This window comes from Neocloeon triangulifer, unplaced genomic scaffold, assembly GCF_031216515.1.
Source record: "Neocloeon triangulifer isolate White Clay Creek 2 clone unplaced genomic scaffold, ASM3121651v1 ptg000006l, whole genome shotgun sequence".
NCBI classification, from domain to species: Eukaryota; Metazoa; Arthropoda; class Insecta; order Ephemeroptera; family Baetidae; genus Neocloeon; species Neocloeon triangulifer.
Window position 1 is genome coordinate 1,444,777 of NW_026775549.1, and position 25,773 is coordinate 1,470,549.

The following is a 25,773-nucleotide window of genomic DNA, read 5'->3' on the forward strand; positions in this document are numbered from 1 at the left end:
AAAAATTGTGACTTGCAATTTAAAAAATCCTTCATTGAGCGTCATCCACCGTTGAAGTCTGCAAGCAGTCAGCGGTCCTCGAGCTGCTAGTTGGCGGTGCGTCCGTCAAGGGGCGCCGCTCTTAGCGTGCGCGAGAGGAGAGCCGGCGAGAACGTGCTCGCCGTGTTTTGTTGCGATCAGTTGAGTGTTGGACGTCAGAGCGCAACGATGGAGGAGGAACTCCGCTGTCCCGCGTGCAAACAGTTCTTCATGAACCCGGTGCTGCTGCCGTGCTACCACACGCTGTGCATCGGGTGCGCCGTGTCCCTGCAGCAACCGGCGTGCCAACACGCGCAGCAACAGGTCGCGGCCGCCGTGGCCGCCCACCAACACCACCCGCCCCCGGGGGCGGCCCTGCCGGCCGCCGCCACGGCCATGCCGACGGCCTCGAGCAGCAGCAGTGACACCGCCAGCGACTCGGCCGTCGGCGAACACGACTTCCCCGACGTCGACAAACTGTCCATCCTGAGCGAGACCGACTCGGGGGTGGTCTGCAGCAGCCGCCCCAACAGCTACGTCGGCACCCCCAACCTGCAGGGTGTGCTGCTCTTCCCGCCACACGCGGCCGCCCTCTCGCTCCCTTGTCCCGTTTGCCACAAGGTTGGTTTTTTTTATTATCAATATAACTAATTTCAATCTATTTATATTGATACATATTAAAAAAAAGTTGGAAAAAGTTTTCTTTATATCTTCACTGATGTCTCTTTAAAAAAAGACTAATGAATTTTATTTTTATTAAATTAGCTCAAGTTTGTGCTAAAACGTTTAATGAAGAGTGAAGTTAACTGTTTTACTTGTATATTAATCTTAAAGAGTTAAGAGTCATTTGATTATTTTGGAATTGACTTAAAAAAAATTATTATTGCAATACTTATAATAATATATTATAATTATCTAATAATTTACACGAACTTAAAACCAAAATTTCAAAGCAATGGAATAATGCTTTCTTAAAATGATTATTCTTTATAGTTTTACAGCCTTATGTTAACTAAAGACTAATAATTTTTTTATAATGAATTAATTTTACAGTGAGAAATAGACCTGAAAAAATGTTTTGCAAAAAATTAAAAAAAATTCTTGCTGACAATAAGTAAAAAATTCTAATTTAGTATTATTTAAAAAAATTAATTAATTAATACAAATTATAAAAATTATATATAAATTATGACTTTTTAAATTAACTTTCCTTTGCAAGGAAGAATGATACATTTCAGTGTTCCTTTTAAATACGGTTAAATAATCCATTATTTATTATAAAATAGCTAAATTGTAACGTGTTTCAGGTGGTTTACTTTGACGAGAACGGCGCCAACAACCTGCCCAAGTACCGGGCGATGCAGAACATCGTGGACAAGTACACGGACTCGAAGCGTCTGCAGATGAAGTTCACGCAGCGCGTGCCGTGCCAGTTGTGCGCCGAGGAGCCGCCGCGCCAGGCCACCGTCAAGTGCGAACAGTGCGACGTGTGGTACTGCGACCCGTGTCGCGACAGCTGCCACCCGGCCCGCGGGCCCCTCGCCAAACACGCGCTGCTGGACGTGCGCGGCCCGCCCAAGGGCAGTCCGGCCCGGCCGACGCCGGCCCTCGACGCCTCGTCGCGCTGCGCCGAACACGCCGACGAGGCCCTCAGCCTCTACTGCATGCTGTGCAAGGTGGCCGCCTGTCCGCAGTGCGTCCTGCAGGACTCGAGACACGCCAGCCACGACGTCCAGGCCATCACGGCAATGTGCAAGGCGCAAAAGGTAGGAACGCAAATTTTAAAATTGAAGTTTAGTTTCGTTTTATGTACATTACAAATTAGTTTAATTTACATAAATTGGTGTTTCATGCTGAAAGAAGGATTGGCATGTTTTTAGACAGATTTTTTTGATTCAACTTTTCAAGTGATATCCTTAATTGAGCCTAAAATTGCATATTTTTTTTTAAAGAGATTCTTACAATAAGCTTTGATAATAAATTAATAATAAATACATTTCTTGAAATTATTTAATATTATTTTTCTCAATTTTAAAAACTTTTCTTATTATTATTGTTTATTGGTGCATCTAATTTTATAATTCTATGCTTAAATTTTATATATGCAATATGAAAAAAAATGTGATGGATGATCATGCTTGGGTGAATTTCAAAACGGCATTATTTCAATAAATTATTTTATCCAGTCCATATACAATTATTTTACTATATGATCCATATCTGGTTATTAATTTTGACCTTTGCAAATGTAAAATAGTGTTATTTAAGAAAAAAAAAATATTCAAATTAAAGATAACTCCTAAGTTTTATTTTAGTTTTAACAAATTTGATGTTTCGTAAAATATCTAATTTTGTGTAGCGCATATTTCTCAAGCGAGAGCAAATTTCAAGACGGTGATATTAATTCTTCACGCCGTCAGAAGCGCAAAAAGAGCGACGTCGTTCGCCGTCTCGATGGTGCTCGTTTGAAATTTCGTGATTAATTAAAACGCGCTGTCAAATTAATTGCGTGCCAATCATCGTTGAACACATTCATCACAAGCAGCGCGAACACGCCTATCCAGAAGCTCTTTATTCCGTCAGCCAGTTATTATTAAAACACGACGTCGCGCCAGATTTAAAACAAAGTCTGGCCGAGCAAATATGGCAAATGGGTCCGTTAAGCCGCTTAATCGGGAAGTCAGCATATTATACAAAAATCGTTTCGATCTCGCTAGAAATAACACACTCCGTCGCCTCGCATTATTAATATATTTGTCTTTCGATCTTATCACCGGCACTTAAAATTAAAATTCACCGCGAGTTCTTATTACTCACCACTATTAAGCAAGTCAGCCAATAATGCATTTCCAGAATTACAAAAGAGCGCTTGATAAAACGTTTAAATCCGCCTTCCTCTCTCTATTTAAATAGGAGGAAACAGCTGGTTATCCCACCGACGCGAGAGAAAGGACGGAATTAAATAATGGGGATGGCAAAAGGGGTAGTTTATGCCGCCGCGTTCGAGCCATACAGTTGGCCATGCGTAACGCACGCAGACAGCAGTTGAGACACAGACACATGCACCGCGTGCTGCGAAATCCATAATGAATTCGGCCGTGCGTTTTCATATAGAATATATAAGTGAAAGAGATAATAATACAAATGCGCAGCCGGTCGCCCTCGGAAGGCGGTCTCGTGTCCGTTGGACAATTAATTCCGTGCAACGTTTCCCACAGAGAGAGCCAATTATTCAAACTTATATAGAGCCGTCGCCGCGCCACCGATAAATCACTTAATTTCGTGTAAAATGCAAATTTCTTGATTTATGAACGCGTATATTTTGACAGAAAAGAGCATATTAAAATTCACTTACAAATTTTATATATGATTTAACGCTTAGATTATTAACACAATTTTTATTTGATATATGGAAGCATTTAAAAACTTCTGTTGAGAAAACTAAAAATTTCACTTGCACTCTATCTATTAAAATTTTACCAGCTGAAAATTTACAAATTTAGGCACGATTTTTTTTCTTCATTTCTTATAATTTCTTTCATTTTTTTTTTATTATTTAAACATTTTTGTTTGTTACAATAGCGTAGAATTCAATTTCGTTTATAAGACGTTTGTTAACAAAATTATTAAATTTATAAATTTTATAACAACTTGCTCCTGTTAAAAGGAAAAAAATCATATCATTTATATTTTCTTATTATTCCGATTGATCAGCTCTCAATCGTTTTGACGCCACTTTTTGTTGATTAAAAGGATAAAGAGCGAGCACAAAAAGCGAGCTTGTTTCCTTTCCGAGCGACAGCTGATGGAAATTTGAAACCGAGTACACTGTGCTCTTTAATCTATATGCATATTATGCAGGGAGCGGACACGATGACGGAGGAACACTTGGTTGTCAAGTCAAAGAAAGACCACTGTTGCTTCTTCTCTCCTCACTGATGCTCTCAAACCAGTTTCTCGAAATCAGCAGTCGATGGAACGAAACCTCAAATGCAGTATTAAATCTCCCCGCGACAGAGAAAGAGATGCGGGGAGCGCAGAGAGAGCAACAACAAATCATCCCAGGGGTTTCGGTGGCAACAAAAACGACAGCTTCAAAATCAATCAAATTTCGCAGCAGAGCGAGTGGTTTTTCCAAACGATCGTGTTGCAAAATACACTCTTGGGCTACTTTTTAACTGTAAACGTCAGAACATTTAGACGAGTTGACGTATTTTTTTAGACCAATATATAAATTAGATCAAAATATTGAGAAATCCTCTTGGCATAGAAGCTGAGGAAAAATTATCACTCAGCTGTGGACCGAAAGGTGCTAATGATTTTGTTATTGTCGCGACACCGCGTCTCGTAAGCACAACCATTAGCAGATCGAGAGAGATGTGTGGGGTGTCGTTTTCTAGTGCTGCATGTTGAACCACCCCTTGCACCCCCTTTTAATGCTTCCCGTTCGCAGACGCCGGGACTTTTTTATCACTTGATACGATCGACGGCCAACGTGCCCCAGTTGTTAATTTATTTTCAGCCAGAGAAATATTTTTTGCGCTCCCTTGTGGGCCATTCGCATTGGCAGAGCACTCGATATGTATCAAGAGAAGTGACTCATAATGTCGAGCATTGTGTCAGGAAATAAATGGGGAAAAAATATTGAAACCCCATTGCCCTTTCTCTCGGGGTGATGAAATATGATTTGCCCTGGCAGTCCTGGCACTGCACTTCATTTGCTTCGAATTACACTGAGTAACTTTTTTTTATCAAATGCGTTTTGAAATAGTTTCAAGGTTCGTGCTGAAGGCAATAGGTCTCGTTTCAATGAATCTGATAAAAATCAAAAGACAAAACAACGCACGAATATAAATGTAAACGCGCGACCCTTGCTCACAAGTGCGGAAAATTCTCTGGAAATAACACAAGCCAGCAGACACACGAAGGATAAGAAGTATAAAAAAATAAAATAAAAACTCACGAGCTGATTAATGCGTCTGGCATCGCCAATATAAGTCTGGCTGGCACGACGAGAGATGCAATGGGACTAAAATATATAGGAAAAGAAAATGCTTTTAATGCTCCATAGGCCAAACTCACACAGCATTCTTTTTTCTGTATAGAGCAATTTCCCCTTTTTTATGCCTCCAGAGAGTCTCTCGCTCTGCAAAATAAATAAAAAATAAAATTTCGCTGCTTTTATGCTCACATGCAATTACGTGAACGCATTCAGTTCGCTCGTCGAAATCGAATTATTTTCACTTCCGTGGGGTTTGCTGATTTGGTACTTTCGACGTCACCCCAGCAAGGGCTGGATTTTATTGTCGCGTCGTTTGTGCCCGCGAACATCTGTCCGTCTGATGTGTTATGCAAATAGAATAATGGGAAGAAGAGCGACTCTGACTAATTTCTGTATGTACCGGTTGGGGCTGATTGTTGACGCAAGGATTACCACAGCCGACTCTTGGTGATGCGAAATCAAACAACTAAAATCACGCCCACTTGTCTCTCTACGCGTGCTAATTGGATCACACTGATTTTGTGACATTTCAAAGAGTGAGTTAAAACCTCTTTGTTGCTTTGGACCACATACATACTATATGTGTTTGAGATTTTAATATATTTTTAGAGCCATTCTGATTCAGCAAAGCAATAATAATTCTAATTTGCGATTAAACTCATTGTTTTCCAGATCCGGGGCGGATATTAACATATTGAATTATTTAAACATGTGTTATCATATTTTAAGTTCTCAAGCATAGGTTTTTAACTTTCAGTGCAATCTTCATGATGTTAGTCATGTTTAGAAAATTTATTTTATTGTTTTCATTCTCTCATTAATTAATGATTTTAAAATATAGCAAGCATTATTCGGGAGCTCAATTTAATTGGGGTTGCCTCTGTTTCTGCGTTATGCTCAGAGTTAATTTTGTTATTGAATTTACGTTTGATTAAAATTTTATAATAATTAAATAAATACATCATAATACTAATTTACAACAAAATAATACTTAAACAAAAATAAAACAATATTTATTTTAATCCATCTATAAATTTAAAATTTAAATATAAATTAAAAAGAAAAAAATTATGTATCTTGTGTATATTTTTATTAATTTAAAATAAATACTTTCAGCGCACGCTAACTAAACGCACTGTTGATGCTGTAAAAATAATCCAACATCAAAGTACATCAGCGCTAGCGAGCAATACAAAACATAGGTCCAATCGTATATAAGAGGAACTGTCCCCTCCGTTACCCTCAGGAAATGAAAATCATCTTCGCTAGTTCTCTCTCAACACAGCTTTTCTTTTTCCTCAATTAATTTGGTGTGATGGAGAATCAAAGGAAATCCGAACCCACCTCAAATTTCATCAGCAAATTGATCGCACCGAGAGCGACACTATTTATACCTGCCTGCTCTCGGGGTGGTCGCCGGGTCCAAATTATTGCCGTCGTCTGTTGAATTAACACCGCGCGTCGTCGCCGCCGCCGCGTGCTCCAGTCTGGCGGGGGCATTGTGGCCGCCCCTTTATCTTGTGCGTCCCCATCCACCGAAAGATCCGCATGCGTGTGTATTAAGCATTCACCCTCTTATTCATAATGAATGAGTACGAATATGTACGAGGGGAGTTTGGTTCGGCTCGCACTTTGGCGACACGCAGATTAAAACCATCCTGCGCACCTCACTTTCGAGGTTTTCGTTCAACCGCCTCGCAATTTTTCATCGGCGCGATAAAAATATAAAAAATAAAGCACCACGCTATAAATAAGGAGGAAAAGTTCAAAAACGGGCCCCTGCGGCATTCATTATTATTGCTGCTCCTGTGTGTGCGCGCGTTATCTTTCGCCCGTGGAAAAACACAAGCACTTTGTTTTGGGAAATATAAAAGTTTATTCGAAATCAATATAGAGAGAGGGAGTCTTGCACTGGCCACTCGCCATCGGCGGCAAATGCGATATTCCTCCATTCAGCCGCCGGAGAAATAAAATTTTACAGTCCTTTTGTTTTCCGCTTTGTTTTGCCGAGCAGCAACTCTGATTAAATTTGTTGCAAAAAAATGTTCTCTCGGAGGCCAAATGGAGCGCCGAGTGCTCTTTTGTGTTGCGTTTTGCGGGAAGGAAGTTTTTGAGTGAGCAGCCCACTTCATGCTCTTTCTCTCGCGCGCGCGTAGCGAACGTAGTATTTTCTTGCAAAGTCGCAAATTGATGTTTATTACTGTCAAGCTTGGCACATAGAGAGGAGATGCGCTAACTTCAAAAGTAAAAGTTACTTACACGATGCGAACATGTGAGAAGAGATGAGCTACGCTTACGACTTTTTTAGAGAAGGTCACTGCAAGAATGTTGTTGCATACAATATAAGTTATAAAAAATTGTAAGAGCAGAAAGGGTTGCACAACTAAAAGACTAGATATATTATTCTACTTTGAAATTTAATTATTGTTATTATTAAGTCTTAAAAAGAATTTGTAAATTAACTTTAGAATCAACTTCATATTTTAAAGCAATAGATAATTGAAAACATCAAAATTTAATAAAGAATCACTTCTGGGAAGAGTGCCTGAAAATTATTTATAAATTTTTTTAATTCAGCGCAGTATTATTAGAAACATTTCTTGGCCTTTGATAAAGTACATTAACCCTTAATCCAAATTTTGATTCAAATTTATTTTTATCTGTCTTCCAAGTGATTTACATAAATTATAAACGAGCGATGAAAGCGCATCTCTCGAAAGGTGACGACGCGGCAGCAGCCCAATTATAGAAAAAAGAAACGCGCTTCGCAGCTTGATGATAATTAACGCCTGCATCTCGGATGCATTCAAATTTATATACAAGAGGCGTCAGCTGAACGCATCTCATTATCTCATAATTTATAACTTGCACCGTCCCGAGGCCAGTTAATTACGCATGTCGAATTGCGGTCGCGCTCATCTTTCTCTCTCTCTTGCTGGGCCTCGTATGGGTGCCCTTTTGCGCTTTTCCAAGCGCCGCACTCTGGTTTTGCCTCAAAGGTCAGCTTTTGATGCCGGTGGACCTTTCTTTGGGCGCTCCGTAATTGCATTTGCCTCTTGGATTAAAGCGTGCCCAGACAAATTAATGAAGCTTTAAAAGCCTTTCAGCGTGCGGTGCGCGCCCCAGGTAAATCGTGTTTGCCCACTCTCATGTCTCAGACCATGATTTTTGAGAGTGATGCACCCTTTGGCGCTGCAATTTGTGTGCAGTCAGTTTGCTTTATGTGTACTTGATGGCTCTTTTACGTGCACTCATTGCCTTTGCTTCTTCCGTCACGCTTGAGCGAATTCTTGCCGGTCTGCGATCGAAAATGAGGTGCGGACGGAAAAGGAAGTAAAAAAGTATTTTATTTATTTAGCTATAAAATTTGATTTTATTTACTTTTGCGCAAATGTTTAGTTAATTGAATTGGAAATTATAAAAATAAACCCTAGATAGCTTAAAGTATAGTTCAAATAAAGAAAATTCAATTTAAATTAAATAATCATTTTTTAGTTTAGTATTTAATAAATAATTCATTAAAATATTTAATTATTTTTGCTTTTAAAAAGTTATTATTCATACAGTTTATTTGGGAGGAACCCCAAAGCTCTAATCTTCACTTACTATTAGTTTATTACATCAAAATCATTTAAATTACGTTGGCTTCTGCCCATTGACACTGGTTAATTATTAAACTAAATTCACAACGTGCGTTATAGATTTTAAATTGGCATTTAATATTCAGTCATCCAAATCATTGCTGATAATTTTGTATTGCTAAAATTGCTTCGCAATATCTGAAGGAAAAGGAAAACTTTTGATTATTATTGTTGTTGAGGCAGAATTATTTGTTATTTAAATCATTTATTCTAACAAAAAAATCTGACCACATTTTAAGTTTGACCCACTCTTTTCGCAAATAAAGTGATAATTAGGAGATGTTTTGATATTACATTCTTCTCGAAAATTGAGTCCCTGGTGTCAAATTAAAACGCCATTAGGTCTATCGCGGATTTTTCGGCTCCTCCGGCGCCAACACTGCCACCGTTGCCATGGAAATGCGCGGAATGAAACATCGCACGCACCGCCGGCGCAGAGAGATGTTATAGCTGCTGGCAACAAAAAGCCCCGACGAGAGCTGTGGCAATTTGTCTGCAATCGATATTATTTAAATTAGGCAGCAGCGAGTTGAGAGTTGCATCAAATTAGGCTCGAGTGTCAATTCTCTTGTTCTGTAACCGGCGCGGTCGCTTTTTCTCCAGCAACATTAAAATAAATCTTTCTCGACTCTCGTCGTCGAGCCTTAAGAAGGAGGGTGTGCCGCCGAGATGAACTTTTTTAACCCTATTGGTGTGGTAATCTCGGCGCGGCAGATTACCACCCACCCCTTCACCTTTGGCACTTGTATAATCTCACCTCGCTTGATAGATCACTGCTCCAGCTTAAAAGGAAGGAAAGATTTTTGAGAGGCGGCAACAGACGTTGAAGAAAAGTGGCTGTTGGCGGATATTTTTTTGTAACAGTCTCTTGCCGGCACTCTATCTATTAACCTGCCGTCGGTGGTGTGGCTGCAATTTTCTGCCCCTTTTCATCTGCAGATTAATGACCTCGCATTTTCCCATTCGGAAAGCTGACTTTTTATATATTCACTTGATTTTTTTCCACTGGATTGGTGCTAATTTGCTGTAAACGCGGAACGCTCTTTACGTGTTCATAAAGCAAGTCAATAAACGTAAATTAGCGTGTATGTGTGCAACTCTGTCGCAAACGACGCTTCGGGGAAGTCTTAAGAAAAAAGTTGTTTGCGAGCTGTGATTTCCATCTTAACGTTCGCAAGATGGAAATCAAGACGAGAACATTTGCATATAAATTCTTCCTCCCCGACAGTTGAATGAAAATAGATCAAATCGCTTTTTGGACAATGATCGTGTCTCTAGAAAAATCTGGTAATTCATTAATTCTATATTTTTCTTTCCCGGTAATGGATTGAAACATGGTCGTAAACCGAGAAAAAATGAAACATCAAGACGTCACATGCAGTTAACATTAGCATTCAAATTTGTATCATTTGCATACTAAATTGTCATTTGTATATCAACGACAAGCAGACAGGCGTCTTTTTTTATACCTTTTTTTATATACCAGCATAAAGCCCACAGTCCCTCCACCGTTGATTTTATAATATATTTTCCCATTAAGGCCACTTGATTACCCTAGCTGTGACGATACCATGATCAAACAGTAAAATATATAATCCAACGTCGTCTGCATGAAACAAGAGAAAGCTTTTATTATTTACGATATTGTCCAAACAAGACGTTTGTAGATATACTTGGGAGAGGCGATTAAAACTTATTAGTGTTGATATTGGCATTTGCCGCGACTGACTGAGACGTCGTTATTTGATTGTGCAAATAACGGCAAGCGCGAATTTGCATACACGTCTCGCGTCCTTTTCAATAAATAATCTTGCTGTCTCACCGAGATGCCGAAGCAATCAATTCACTTCCATCCAATGACTTTTGTATACGAACAAAGAAAGAACAGCGCACTTGATGGGGAAGCGAGAATTGCTGCTAATCTTGAATAAGTGCGCCGCGCAATGTAATAATAATGCTGCAGCCAGACACCGCCGTCGGCGAGCTGCGTGCATTATTTGCTGCTTTCCTCTGGCGCCGGCGGTGCAAACATTGCTTGCAATTAGAATATAGAATGTCGACCGACGCGCGGCAGTGCGGTCGCCACGCATTTCACTTTTGCACAAAACGAATACGCCCTTGAAAACCATATGGTCTGGGTTAACCAGAAAGTACTCGCCGCGATTTGCTTTTTATTCTTCTTATCATCAATCTTTGCAATTCGGTATTAATTCTCAATAAAACACGTAAATAAAATTATTTTACAAAAGCTTGCCCAGGCTTGCAAAATACACGGTCAAAGAAAAATTTCATTTTGTATATTGCTTATCGATTAAATTGGTATTACTAATTTTTTAGTTTTAATTTTTCTGCATGAATCTTCAAATTGAAAATTGGTACATGACGGAGATCACAATTATATGTTCAAACTTAAAAATGATTTTTTTATCTGATTTAAATTCAATCATATTAAAAATAATTCTGATTAAATCAACAAGAGCAATTAAATAAACAATAATTATTAATTATAAATAATTATCAACTATTTCATTTAAAAAAAAAAATTATCAATCGTTTAGACCCTTGCTAGCAAACTTGTAACCTTTGAGAAAATTAAAATAGCGAGAAAATTTTCTACAATTTCATTTAATTAGCGATAAACTACAAAATTATTTGCTTCTGGGTCTCAATGCATAAATTTGTTTAGGTAAGTCAAAACTCTAATGTAAAAATAGCTCAGTTGATGCTTGACCTGCAAAGTTTACTTTGAACTTCGTATAGAATACACAAGTAAAAGTTTGGATTTCCCTCATTTGATTATTGTCACGATCTGTGCGTTGACAATAGGTGTTAATTGCCGATGAATTATCATTCCCCATTGAAAAAGAGAGACTCGCAGTTCAAGTGTACTAATTTAAAACTTGACAATGTCCGGCGATGTATGCTCAGCGCGCGAGTCATTCTGTCATCTTTTCATTCGTCTGCTTACGATAAAAGAGAGGATACTCGAGATCCAAAGAAACCGCCGCGTCGTTCAGCGACGAGAGCTGAAGTGTCATTTGGACGCGGGAGCGGGCTGTTAATTCTCATAATGTCACTTAACTTGCCGTGCATAAGGGTCGGCGAGCTGCTGCACCATTAAATGCATGTAAATTGGGCTCTGGACCGCAGCAGAGTCTGGCCAATGTGCCTTGCTACTCGCTCGGGTGGGCCTAAATTTCGCTGCCAAAAAGGCCCCTAAATCAGCAAAAGGCCGAACACTTTTCATAAACATTTCAATACTGAAAGCAGGCATCGTTTCTCAATCAAACGCGTGAAAGTTGGTGCCGCGCGCACGCGGTCACTCGTACTTAACATTTAAATGTAATTTATGCAAAGTAATGCTGAAATTATTCATAAACGCTTTGATTTGACGTGCGGGAACCTTGCCAATTTTTTTCGCAATGCATTTTAAATTATTTCTAGACATTCGTATTAGCACTATTTAGAGTCTATTAGTATTTTATTAAACTTTGATCATTTATTTAAAATTTTAATTAAAAAGAGACTGCTTTTCTGGATTATAAAAAGAATAAACTTTGAATTATACTTGTATTAAATGCAGAATAAAAAACATTTAGGTACAAGTCTTTTAATACCTTTGATTCAGATGATTTCTTAATTTGATCCGGTCAGTATTAATATGCTAAATTTTATCATTAAAAATAATATGCATGTAATTTAAAAAAAATTAATGTTTATATTAATTATGAATAAATTTGTTGCTAAGTTCAGGCAAAATTTTTAGAATGACAAAATTTAAAAAAATCGGGATTATTACCATTTCATTACAAAAAAAAATAATAGTACAATTTTAATTTTTTTACATAATTTAATGAAATGAAATATTTTGAATGAGAAGCGCCTGTAATTTTTTTTAGATCTTATAAAAAAAATAAAGAAATTCTCATTTTTTCTTTTCACTTTCTTTTGAAGACCGCTCGCTTAACTTAAACAAAAGCTGCTGCTTTTTCTTAGCAGCAATTTGACTTGTCGACTGCCTCCCTCTCATTTCCTCTTCTTTCTCATCGGGCTGATTATCGTCGTGGGTCGCTCTCGCTGTCTCTTTCGCTTTTCCACAAAGAGGCGAAATAACAAGAGGAAAATAATCATAAATCAGCGGCTGCTTATCTGGCTGTGGTGCGAGCCAGAGTGGATTACGCCACATTGTTGCATTGTGATTTTAATGAGGGCGTCGCATTGTTGACCCGCGCGCGCGCATCCACCCTTGGTAATGCGCGACGACGGCCCTCTCACGCGTCCGTTTTTGACACCCCTGGGACCCAGATATGATGGTAGAGTGGCATCAACCTCTCGTTATTGCCTCCGAAACGCGCCGCACAGAAGCGAGGAAAATGTTTTGATCCCTCTTGGCCTCGACCGAGAATTTCTCCTCCTGCGCTGATGATGATGACGGCACATTGTGGACCCGACGGTGCCGCTCTCGGACGGATTCCTGATTTATCCTTTTGCAAACGTGCGTCGGGGTTATATAAAAATTTTATTGGCGGCTTCGGAGGCCACATCAAAAGGGATTAGGGTCTCGGGATGCCGCAGGAATTGGGTGTTATTAGGGAAAGGGACTGAACGCGCAGAATTTTTAGGCAAGTAGATTTGGCCTTTTCAGAATTCTTTTTGAGATAAATCAGCTGAGATGTAATATTGCGACTTGTTAAATGCGAAAAACATAAGGAAACGAGGAACATCGGATAAAATGAAATAATATGTTAATGATTCATGAATTTATTTTTTCAATTTTATGCCACTTAATATCCCAATCGTCATAAACTTGTCAAATCTGTTTGATAAATGAAATGAAAAAATAATGAAAGTCAGTTCTAATTTTATAATTAATGTATCTATATTATTTTTGTTAATTTCAAAGTTATATTATTTAAATTATTTTTTTTAAATATTTATAGTTTTTATATTTTTATGATTGCACATTGTGTAGTTTTGATTCAAATTGATTTTCAGTGGCATTCTTTTTTATTGTGCAAATTCATGATTCACGAAATTTCATTCTGGTCACAGTTGCGCATCCCCATTTTAGAGGACACGCGATATTTCGACTATAATATTCCAATTGAATAAAAACGCTAGTAACGCTGTCAAATAAAATATCACGGCCCGGTGCACGCGTTTGGAGACGCGGGCTCTATTAATGCAAACACTATACGGAGCAGCCAGCACACGTCTGCCCATTGTTGTTGTGAATCGCAGAAGGGGATGCAGCGGCAGCAGCGAGGGTTGCTTTTCAGCTGCAAAATGCTCGTATTTCATTTTTATTTTGCCTAAAAACGCGCGCGCATTATTGCCATTATGTGCTGCGAAGGCCATTATGTCTGGGCGAGAGAAGTGCATTTTATTTTATACACATATATATTCGAGCTACATAAAGAAGCGAAAGCGGGGGCGGCTGCCAAATTTACTTTTCACGAAGATGCTGAGCTGCCTTTCGGAAGAATAAGGTTTTCACGCGATTACAACTTTTTTCAAAGATTAAAAGCGCATTATCGCAGCTTTCAACTATTTTTCCCTTTCCTTATTCGGTGAGCGATATTAGATTAGACGTGCGAAATTCAAAATGCACCCGAGTATGTGTTCAGGGCGACGAAGGGGCTAGCCTTGATGTGTTTTGCAAAATAGAGGGTGTGAGCAGGAGTGAGTTTTCGTTTTAAGCGTGGGCAAAACGGTTCTCAAAATTGCTCGCCTATGCTGAGCATCAAGGTTGAGCGAGTTCATCCCCCGAAGGAAAATTGCGATACGCACACAACGGTGGCTCCAATTAACCCTTAAGGTTATTCGCAGCGCAAATTACTCGTCAGCTGACGGGGGTGGCTTCCTGCAGGTACGGACTGCGTTTTCCTTTCCTAGAGTTTAATTTTTAGGAATTTTAAAAATTATATATGTAAAATAATTGAATTCATAACTTTAGTTATTATTATCAACTTTAAAATTCTCAATAAACTTATTTTGATGTGAATAATTTTGTTAATTTAACCAATATTTTTTTCTTAAAATTCATTTACACGTTTTAGTTTTTATAATTAATTTTTATACTACAATTTGTTTTTTCTCCACTTAAATACGCCAGTAAATTCCATAAACATCTTTGTTTCCAGAATTAAATATAATATTATATATCACGTGGGTATCAACTTTCTGAAGAAGATTATTTAAACAAAAATTCGGCTGCTCAAGCCCGCATTTTACATTTTTTAAATTTACAAATTTAATTCTTTTCATCACATTAAAACTTGAGTAATTTGGATTGCTGATAATAATATTACTTGATTTTAAGAGATTAATGAATTATTTTTTGAATGTATAGGAATAAATACAATTTATAGTTTAAAAGTGGTATATTTTTTAACCACACTTGCAAGCGACAATAGTGATTTATTTCAATATTTTATCGAAACTTTTCGTTTGATACCTTGTGACGATCCGTACCTGGCTTGTTTATGCACATTTTAATTGCAAAGCGCCCTCTTACTCATGCATCCCAATTAAATATTCCGTCGCGCGCGATAAGGTGCGCGCCGCCACATTACGCTAAAAGTTTTTCGCTGTATATTTATTTTTTATTTTTACACGCCACGCCGGCGATAAAACGCCTGCAGCCATTATTAATTCGTCTCTGCCACCGCTTTGTTTGCCCCTTTCCAAATACATAAACATATAAGCTTGTTTCTACGCATTATAAGACCCTGCGAGCATAATATGGCTGCGCGTTGCAAATAATAATAATCGTCGTCTTCTGCACCCGCCGAGGAACCAACCCTTGCCGCCCGAATTAGCAGCATAATGGCATTAGCAGAGAATCTTCTTAAGACTTTCAATTAGTTTTGCCCTTGTGCTCACTCGGCGAGCCATATCGCGATTATATACGTACCTTTGTATGCAAAATGCCCTGCCAGCACAATTAGCCGCCTTATATAATAATTTCTCTCACTCGGAAGAAACGTGAAACTGTTCGGCGTGTCTCGTTTCACAGATAATACCCCAGTCGAGTGACTATTCTGTGCTTAATATGGGTGTTTTTGCACGACGCCCACTGCAGCACCCTCGGCTCGACGCGCGTATTGACTCTTAACTCACTCTCCCGCACGCGCTTTGCATGGCCGTGTAATTCCTTTGCCAAGAGTTGAGATATAAAGGGAATTAGTCGAGCGTTTTGACTCACTTTGCAAATGAACCCGGGGGATTTCGCGTGCAAATCACAGTGTCGACTTTAGAAGTTAAAATTATCTGCTGCGAGGGCGGTTTATAATTTTTTTCATTTTGGTATATTTTGTTTGTTAAATGTGAGTTTAATTTCAGTTGCTGGTTGGTCAAACGCAATCAATGAAATTAACTACCAATTTCTTCAATGTAATTAATTTAATTTATTCTTAATCCAATAAATCCTAATATCCAACTAGAGATCAATTATGCATCAAGTTTAGTTTTAAATTTCTTGTTGTTCTCACTCTGTGTAATAAGTTTATAATATTTAAATAAAAATTGAGGCTGTGTTAAACTTTCGCTTAATGCAATTGATGATCGATTTTACTGTAAAAAGTTATGTTTAAAAAATATTTTTATTGCAAAAAAAAAATTCAAATCACATATATAAAATACAAAATAAAAAGATTAAAACAATATTTTTAAATTTTAAAATAAAAATCCTGTTTACAATTTATAACTATAAATCAGGACGATACACGTTAAAATTGATAAATAATTAATTAAAAAATTTAGGGCTATCGGCGGCGGCGTTCTTTGTTCTCCACGCGTCTGCCTTTTAGTGTGCAGCGTTGCGGCGCCGCACGTTCTTTCCTTTTTTATCATACAACTCCTTCCTCCGTATGCTAAACACAAGTTTTATTCTCGAGCCGAGAATGTTTTAGAGCTGTTCTCTTTTACGACGAGCGCCGCCGCCTCTGCTTCCATAAAAAATAATAATCATACATAATAACTTATTCGCAAGCAACCCTTTCTTTCTTTCCTTATTCCCTTTTTGGTGTAGAGCACCGTTGCTGCTCTCTCGAGCGTATTTACTGCCCGCCTGGAAAAAATCTTCTCTCGGCCGACTGATGCGAAATTACCATTTCAATTTCACCCGGGTGGTGAGATACGATGTCATTTCGCCCGCTCGACGCTCACCTCATAATCCTTTTTCGCAGCCGCCGCAATAAAATCAGCTGAGGAAAGGGTTCCGCTGGTCGTACGTAAAATTTCCTTAACTTGTGGCGTGCAAGTTGGTTCTCCAAATGAGAAAATTTTGCCGCCGGAAAGGCGATTTACGTCACTTGTCTCTCGTCACAGCATTTTTATGTTTCGTGCACCGAGACAGAAAGAAAGTTAAAAGTATTTTTTTTTCACCATTTTTTTTTATAAGACATGGTAATTGCAGTATTTTTTACGAACCATTTTTTAATGTAGTTTATGTCTAAAACAGACAAAGTTTGTCAAATCTGTAAGTTTTGAATATTAATTTAATTAGATTTTTAGAGAAAAAAAAATTTAATTTAGTTGTTCAAAATCAAAATATATCTACATTTAATCTAGCCTTTTCATCCAAAAATTAATGAATCCGCAGTAAAAATGTGGAGGAAGTTTTTTTTTATTTTAGCTTCATTGCTAGGATATAAATTTTCTGAAATAATAAAACTTATAAAAATAATCTTATCCATCAATCATGACGTTAAAATTGCAGTTTTATTTGTTAAAAACAATCATTTTTGAAACAAACCCTTTTTTACTCTTCCCACATTCCCAACAGATTTATAAAATTATAATTTGATATGTGGTTATTTATTAAATTCCATTACTTAGTTACCCCTTTCGCCTGCCACGACTTCCGACGTGCCACACGAAAATTCCCAGAGTCCCCTGCAAATAAGAGCTTCCTGTCGGGAAGACCTTCGTGTGCAAAGCCCGCGCACAAAGCATCCGTCTCACTTTGCTTCGGACCGGCGACAAACTCCGAGTCTGAGTGGCGTGGCGACTCGCATCTTCCTCGAGAGTGGGTCGTCCTCATTGTCGATGATTGGTGACTTATTAATGTATTTTGACGAGCGCATGGGGGTAGAATGACATATTCCCTGGGGCCGCGTCTTGGGTGTCTCGCTGCCCTGTAAGCAGAGCCGCCGAGAAAGAAATTTATTATCGCAGAGAGCTGTGGCACGTACTGCGCAGCTGGATCAAAATTGAAGCCTCTGCAGCGATTTTTCTCGCAAAATTGGTTTCAAAATGATAAATGAGCGTCATTTTGAGCGTATAAACTCTCCTGGAGATCAGGAATGAGGGTGGAAATGAGGGCTGAGCAATTTTTTACAGCTCGTTCTGTCGAATTTGTCTGAATTAATGCACGCAGGGGGATGTTGGGTTTTTTTTTAGAATTTTGAAAACAAATTTATCGACTGCTGCAAAAATATCGTTTTGATAAAAAAAGATGTAATAACAATAATAAAAATGGTTAATTAATTTTATTTTTATATTTGAAAATTGTTATAAGATTATAATAAGACTATAATAAGATTTTTAACTTTTGCAACAAAATTTGCTACTAAAATTCTTATCGTATTTGAAAAAGGAGAGATTTTTCACTTTTCACCGCAGTTTCTAAATTCAACTTGGCAATGTATCACGTTCATTGTTACAATTAGTTGCTATTGTGTACTTGCTGCAGCTTTTGATTCCTTGCCAAATGTCGAAATTTTGAATTATGTTCAAGCAGAACAACGTCTGAAAATTTAATAAGTTCTCTGTTCTAAACGTGATTTATTTCAATTTCAAACCATCCGCAATGACGCACAGAGTTATTATGCTAAACTTCCTCTCTTCATTTTCCTTGTCGCAAAACGAGCAGACAATGGGATGAAAAAAGAAATGCTGGGAAAAAAATCACGTCGTAAACATTTTAGGGGATGGTGGTGCTTATTTTCGCCTCATTTGCAGGCCAATAAAAACTCAATTTCCCGGCGCCGGGCAAAAAATAAGCGCCGCGCTCCTTCCTACCCGGTTGCTAATTAGCAGAAAAAATCTACGTGGCGCGGCGCAGCATCCAAAAAGCAGCAGGCAGGGGCCGTAAAAAACCTAAGCCGCAGGGGTCGGTTCAGGGACCGCTGGAGGATGTCGATATAAATTTTTCTGGCCTAAAGCGTGTGTTGCGGGTGGCGTGCTCTTTGCTTTCTCGCTCTCAAGGGGATGCTTCTAGCTGACCGCAAAGCTTTAGGCGAGTTAAGCCGCATCACTATGATGCACCGCACCACTCTCTCCGCGTCCAAACTGCCCTCGCACGCCGCGCCCCCCAATCCCTCAAGTCGGCGTGCAGAATCCCAGAAACTGATCTCGAGAGTCTTCTACCTCAAAATAGCTCCTTTTGCTGCATAATGGGAACTTACAATGAAATATTTATATAAGAAATAATTTGATTGGAGGGTAAACATTTTTTAAAGTACATCTTTCTCATTTCCTAATTTTATAGTTTTAGCACTAAATTTATAGCCTGCATTAATTGTGTTTGTTATTTGTTTCAGGTATGTACCACCACCATCCTGTTGTTTTTCCGTCAAGAAATGGCACTAATTAGCTGTAAGTTTTCTATTTTTTAAATTTATCATATTTTGGTACTAAACGGCTTATTGTCCTTAACAGAGAAAAAATTGTTTATTATTGAAAAAAATGACTTGACCAGTTTCAGCAACGGTGTACGACCGTAATTTATTAGAGAGATAGATGCTAAAATCATTGGAAAATAATTATTATTACTTTATTTTTCTAAGCTGATTGAGGCGAAAAATATAATTTAAAGTTGAAAATTAAGTTTTATTTTTGTGCGTAAATACGTAATTTTTTGAGTTACGGAGAACTAATTCATATTGCACAAAAATATAGCGTTTACGTAAGTTATCAAAATATTTAATTCTTTTTTAAAATATTTCCAAGAACATAAATATATTATTTTAGCATTTTATTTAGAATTTTATATGTAACCAAATATAATATATTTATTATTTCATAAGCTTTGTAAATTCATGTTTCAACACAATTCGATCCAAACGTTTATCATTAACAAAATGCTTTTGAAAAAATTTAAATTATATTAATTTTAAATCCAGCATGGACGTAATTGATATTTATAAATGAGATCACCCTCGGTCCTAGTGAGTCAGTAATGGTTGGTTGTCCTTCATCCTTCATTTAAATTGAAAATATTTTATTTATTGTCAAAATCATATTTAATAAATTTTCAATAAACAGGAAAAAATTAATTGCAGATCTTGCAGCAATACAAGACACTCTTGCAATATTCCCGTTTATTTCGCAATTGAAAATAGCACATTGTGTCACGTGCGGACATGCAATTACCACGAGTCACATACTGTCCACAGAGACCGCAAGCTGGAAAGCCTTTTTCTATTAAATTTTCCTCTCCCGAGCTTTTGAAACCAAATAATAGCGCCTGTACTCTCATGTCAGCTTAAAATCTCATTACTGTTGTTCTGTAGTTTAATATTAACTCTATTGCACTTTTATTCCCATAAAAATGCATTTTCGTGCTCCCGCGGATTTTAATAATGAAACAGGTGACAATGGAGAGGCGCACATTGTTGCTGACGAGTTGTTTGTTTTCCCGTGAAAATAAGCAGCTCAGAGGTGTGCGCCTGATGATTTATCTGAGCCGCTGCTGTGTCGGGAGATTTATGGCCACAAGAATTATTACGACCAAAATGAACTACAGCTTTTTATCCATTATGAAGCGCACATGTTGACTCCGACGCAGCCACTCTCTTCGCCCGGGATATAATTGCGTAATTAGCAGCCGATCTGATTGAGTGGCGCGAGACTCTCTCGTAAAATAATTTATCGCCGTTCGACGAAAAACCGGCCTCCAGCTGCTTCCGATGATTTTTCCCAGCGGCCGATCAAACGGATATTTGAAAAAAGAAAGGGAAAAATGATGAAGAGCGTGTTTAAATTTTATTACCGAGCAGAGAGATGATGAAGGCTGTGTGCGGCTTGTTTGAATCAAAATCCATTTGTTGTGGATAATTTTTTTTTTATTGTTCTCGTTAACCCGCTACTATTAGCCTGATTTATTGTTTCACACCATGCTTTGTTGTGCGTTTGTTTTACGAGGGGAATTTCATTTTCAAAAATTTTTTGATTCAATGTAGTTGCTTTTAAAATTTGTTCACAAGAAATAAACATAAATTCGTTCATATAATTAAATGTTTAAATAATTGTTGTATCTAATAAACCGCTTTTTTCACTTCTCTTTGACCTTTTAAAGAGGCTTTTTCATTGACGACCTACTAGACTAATTGTGATGCATAATTTGAGGTAAAATAAAATAATTATGCTACTTTTATTATTTATGATTTTTATTTTAAACAAACTCAATATTGATTTCTAAAAACTTTCAATATTTTCCAAGTTCCTCTCTGCTTTTAAAATAAATTTAACGGGAGAATGACACTATTGGGCACTCCATATACCTTTTGACAATCGCACAGCACAAAGCGCCCTTTTCCGCCGAAAAACAAAACAGGGGACGGCTTTCGAGCCAATTGCGTGATTCCAAATGGAAAAGTCGTGCAGCTCGTTGACCCTTTCAACTTTTAACTCGACACTTTCCTCCCTCTCGGAATTTGCCGGCCGAGAGTAAAAATGTTTGCGTTTATCAAAGTGCAAACGCCAGTCAAGAGAGGAACTCGTTTGCCAGCAACAATGCTCGGCAGCTGCTCTTGGGCCGGCGAATTCAACCCTTTTATGGAATTGTATCTAATTTGAGGCAGCCGAGCGTGCGACCACATTCTGAATAATGCCCGACCGCTTTTTGCACAAGTCTCGTCCTTTCAAGGAGAGAGAGAAACGGACTCTTGAGGAGACGAAGTGCTCGATTTGCGAAAATGCATCACGTACGCTGGTCTCGGTTTTGAAGATATTGGATTTGTCCGTATATGCTTGGTAATCGTGCACGGTCAGGAGGAACTGGTGCACCATCAGAGGTAATGTAATCCGGCCGGCCGAGGCAGACCGCGTGGCCACCTCAGCAGAAAATTTTGCGCCTCTTTGATATGCGGGCCGTGTTTGCAACCGGAAAAATGAGAGCTGCTTGCCACCAGTGAGGGCCACTTTTTCACTCTCTATACCGCTGGACCAGCCTATTTGTCAGTCTTGTACGCAAGGGCCCTTTAAATTTGTGGTTTTCTTCCATGAAGTAGCGGAAAATAGATGAAAATCGAATATTTTTCTATAAACATTTGTTAAAATTTTGTCGGTTTGAAAAATTATAAAAAAATTCATCATCCCATAATTAAGCAATAAATTACATCAAGGTTAAAGTTCTACAAAGTTGCAGTGTGAAGTCGATGAAAATTAATTCCAGTTTCCTTAAAAGTAACAAGATAAATTTTTTTACCCTCCTTCTACAAAATACGAATTCTTTATATATTCGTTTACGATTTTGCGCGTAGCGTTCTCTCCATTCCGCTTGAATTATTTTGTATTCGACGCATATCTGCGTACATTTATCACCGAGTGGCCGCCACGCATGCTTTAATTGCGAATGCTGCTGGAGAACAATGGCCCGCTCTGTTGGTCCTGATTGCACATATAAACGTACTGCGAGAGGGCCCGCCTGCTCTTTTTTCGTTCCGCCGGCAACACCTGCCCACATGCTGCATAAAGGCGCATGCTGTTTTGAGTTGTGTGTAATAAAACCGGCGGCCTACACCAGAGCCAACTCAAAGGCCTGCGCCCACATATTAAACATTCGCAAAGTTTGGGGCAGCAAGAGATTTTGACCCTTATGTTTATGTATGATCTGCAGCGGCGTTGCTTTCAAACCTTCCTTTTGAATGAGGCTGCTTCACCCAATGATGCACGTGTGGTGTGTATCTAAACGCAATTATACAAATTATGACTTATTGTTAGTTAGGTTGTTGATTTAAAAATTAGTGCAATAAAAAAATACAAATAAATCAAATACATAACTTTATTATGATAATGTTAAAAAAATTATTTTATACAATTGGCCCAAAATGAAAAGTTTTCAATATTTTCACGTTCTATTATATAGGAGACGGAAATTTTAAAATATTGATGACGATGAAAGATTTTCTAGAAGAAAATTAAACTTTTTATATTTTTTGTCAATTTTTGTTCCAAGCAATTGGTATTTGGCGTAATTCTTACTGAAATTCTTTTTTTTTTTTAATGATATTTGAATTTTAAATTTTTATAATTCAATCGTAATTATATTGCTATCTGAAATTTGAAAGGATGCTGTAAAACGCCCGACTTTTATTACTTTTTAAATTAAATTCAACTGACAATGAGCAAAATCCAATCACCAAGCTTCGCGTTCAAAATCAATTTCTTCTTTGAGTCTCGTCGTTTGAAGACAAAGCAGCTTGAAATGGGTGTGCCTTGCTCGCTGCTCGCAATGAAACAAAACGCAGTCAGGCTGTAAAATTATCCACGCTCGTTCGCATTTCCCTCTCTTCCTTTAGTTGCAGAATAAAATATACTCGTCGTGCAGCAGAGAGGGTTATCACGAGCGCTTATCATTTTTACAACTGGCATGATTTACAATTCCATTCTAAGATGTTACGTGAGGTGCAGAATTTTTATGATCCCCCCCCCCCTCCCTCTTCCTCTCTGCTTATTTACAACAGCCGCAATTGTATAATAAAAAGCAGAGGATGCTTATTAAAGGACGTGCCCTTGTGCTTTCTCGTTTTTGTTTGTATTTGAGCACCGATTCACGCAGTGCGGTTCCTTAAGTAGGGCCTAATTGGAGCAAACGAGGCCCGATTCGGATGCTAATTGAAGCTGAAAAAGCTGCAAGCGCGGTGCTGACGTTAACTTTGGCAAAGAAAAGTTTTGTCCCGTGGGAGCGGAAAGGGTTGAATGCCGCCGTCCTGCTGTAATTTGTCAGCGGCGCGTAACCTTAGATGCGGCTACTCACGTTCACGTTCTGGCGTTTTATTTCACTGCCTCTTACAATAATTTTATTTCAGTGTAGCGCAAAATTTAATTTTTACTGTTGTTTATTTGTCCGGAAATTTTTGCATCACTACATACAATTGTTGAAACATTTATTTGAGATTTTTTTTTCAATAATACTGATTTCTGAAAATACAATCAGTTCTATTTTTTAAATCATAATCAAAATTTTCCGATTAATATATACATTGGAACATACTGAAATATTTTTAAATAATAATAAGGTCGTTGAATCAAAATTGAAATAATTACGTTCAAATCACACAAAAATTTGACTGTGCAATTTTAATATATTTTTCCTATTTTCTGGACAACAAAAGACGCAAACGCCGGCAAACTCTCTACAGTACGAAAAAGCAGAAGTGCCACGTTAGCAAATAGTTTTGCAGAGACGGAAATATTCCGGCGGGACAGATTTATTATTTTGCGCGTCGTATTTTAAAAAGTTTGCAGACTGCTTGCTTCGATTCCGCATCTATCTGCGGTCCACGAATGGAATATAAAGTGGCGGCGCCCTTTGAAGACTTTGTTTTCGGCGCAAAAAAGTTGCGAAAACGGCACCGCGCTGACAGAGTGAGGGTGTGTTTTACTGCTTCCATGTACAAACACACACGCGGGTCCTCCTCCCCCTTTTCTACACAAATGTTTGACTTTCGCAATGCCGCTATTTCCATGCCCTCCACGTACAAATTCGCCTTGTCCGCGTCGCTTGCCAAACTTGCAAAAATTGAATTGAAGATAGATACGGGTTTTACAAACCAAATTAAAAGGGTTCGTAAAAAAAGAAATAAAAATATTCATTTTTAAACAACAAGGCATTGTTTTTTTTATTTAAAAATAAAAAAAACAATGCCTTGTTTTCAGATGTATTATGGGCATTATTGGACCTAAAACAATTTAATTACATTTCAAACCGAAGAAAAAGAAAAAGAAATCATCTTTTAATCAAACAATTAATGAATTTAAATAAGAATTTAAAACTGACGTAGATTCTCTGGTTTATGCGATTGCAGGTTTAGCAAAACCTTGTAATTATTCAAATCATCATGAATAAGTGAATATTTTCAATAAATTGATGAATTTTGCCATGATTTCGAAATTTAGAGCAAGTTAAAGTTGCGAACTCCCTTTAACAAATGTTTCTTTTTTGTAACCCCTAATTTAAGTCGGGGGTGCTTTTTGGCGTCCGGCGTAGGCTTTACACATGTAGGAAGAATAAAAAACCAGCCCTTGGGTAATTTGGTCTGAACACAATTAGGCAGCGCAGCGGTGGCAAAAAGCCGAGGCTTTCGCTTCGAAAGTGCTGAAGACATTACATTTAATTCCCTTATTAGCATCCTTATTCAGCTGGCAGCCGACGAGGAGACTTACTTACTTACTCTACGTGACCTTATTTATCTCGGGCCTTAATCCCGAGCGGCAGTGAAAAATAATAATCAGAGCTGCCGGGGTAGCTCAGCTTCATCCGCGCGCCAATTAGCCGAGCAAAATGACTCGTCCCATTAACTTAATTTGTGCCTATTATTCCGCCAAATTCCATTTTAAAAGGGCTCAAGCGCTCCCTCTAATTAGAGCGCAGGAATTTCGAAGAGAGAGAAAAAAATGGGGAAAACGGAAGTTTTTGTGCCGTAATCAGCAGTCGAGTCGGTGAAAGAGGGGCTAAGGAGGTGATGAAGAAGAATGAAATGAACGACAAGCTTTCGCGTGTACCGTTTTGCAGAGAGAAAGAAAATCTTCCTCTTGCCCATGTAAGGAGTTGAATCTTCTCACTGCTGTGAAAGATGCTCTTGCGATACAAAAGACCACTTTGCCTCTTCAATTTCAAACAAATTGCATTTGTCTGCTCTGAAGGCGCGACTTTTTGATCTCTCCAACAAAAGATATGAGCATCATTTTCTTCATCATTAAACTGTATTTTTTTTTTTAACATTTTTATCTCGTTCAAGTCATTTTTGCTCCGTTTCAAGATACGCATGAAAAAAATTCAAAAACGAAAGAAGGTTGGCATTTGCAGAGAAGTTCATAGAGAGCAAAACAAGCTTAAAGTATGTACTTTTGTATTTATTATAAAAAAGTGAGTAAAAACTC

The 25,773-nt window shown here is 38.1% G+C and overlaps 1 protein-coding gene across 1 annotated transcript in view; it reads left to right on the forward strand.

The window, feature by feature from the left end:
- The first annotated feature begins 168 nt into the window (after positions 1-168).
- Positions 169-25,773, forward strand: part of LOC132194278 (E3 ubiquitin-protein ligase TRIM9) — a 133,310-nt gene continuing 107,705 nt past the window's right edge. Inside the window, exons 1-2 of the mRNA XM_059615449.1 lie at positions 169-639; positions 1,326-1,784. Coding sequence (XP_059471432.1) covers positions 208-639; positions 1,326-1,784 — 891 coding nt within the window. The 5' untranslated portion in view covers positions 169-207. The remainder of the gene's footprint in view (positions 640-1,325; positions 1,785-25,773) is intronic.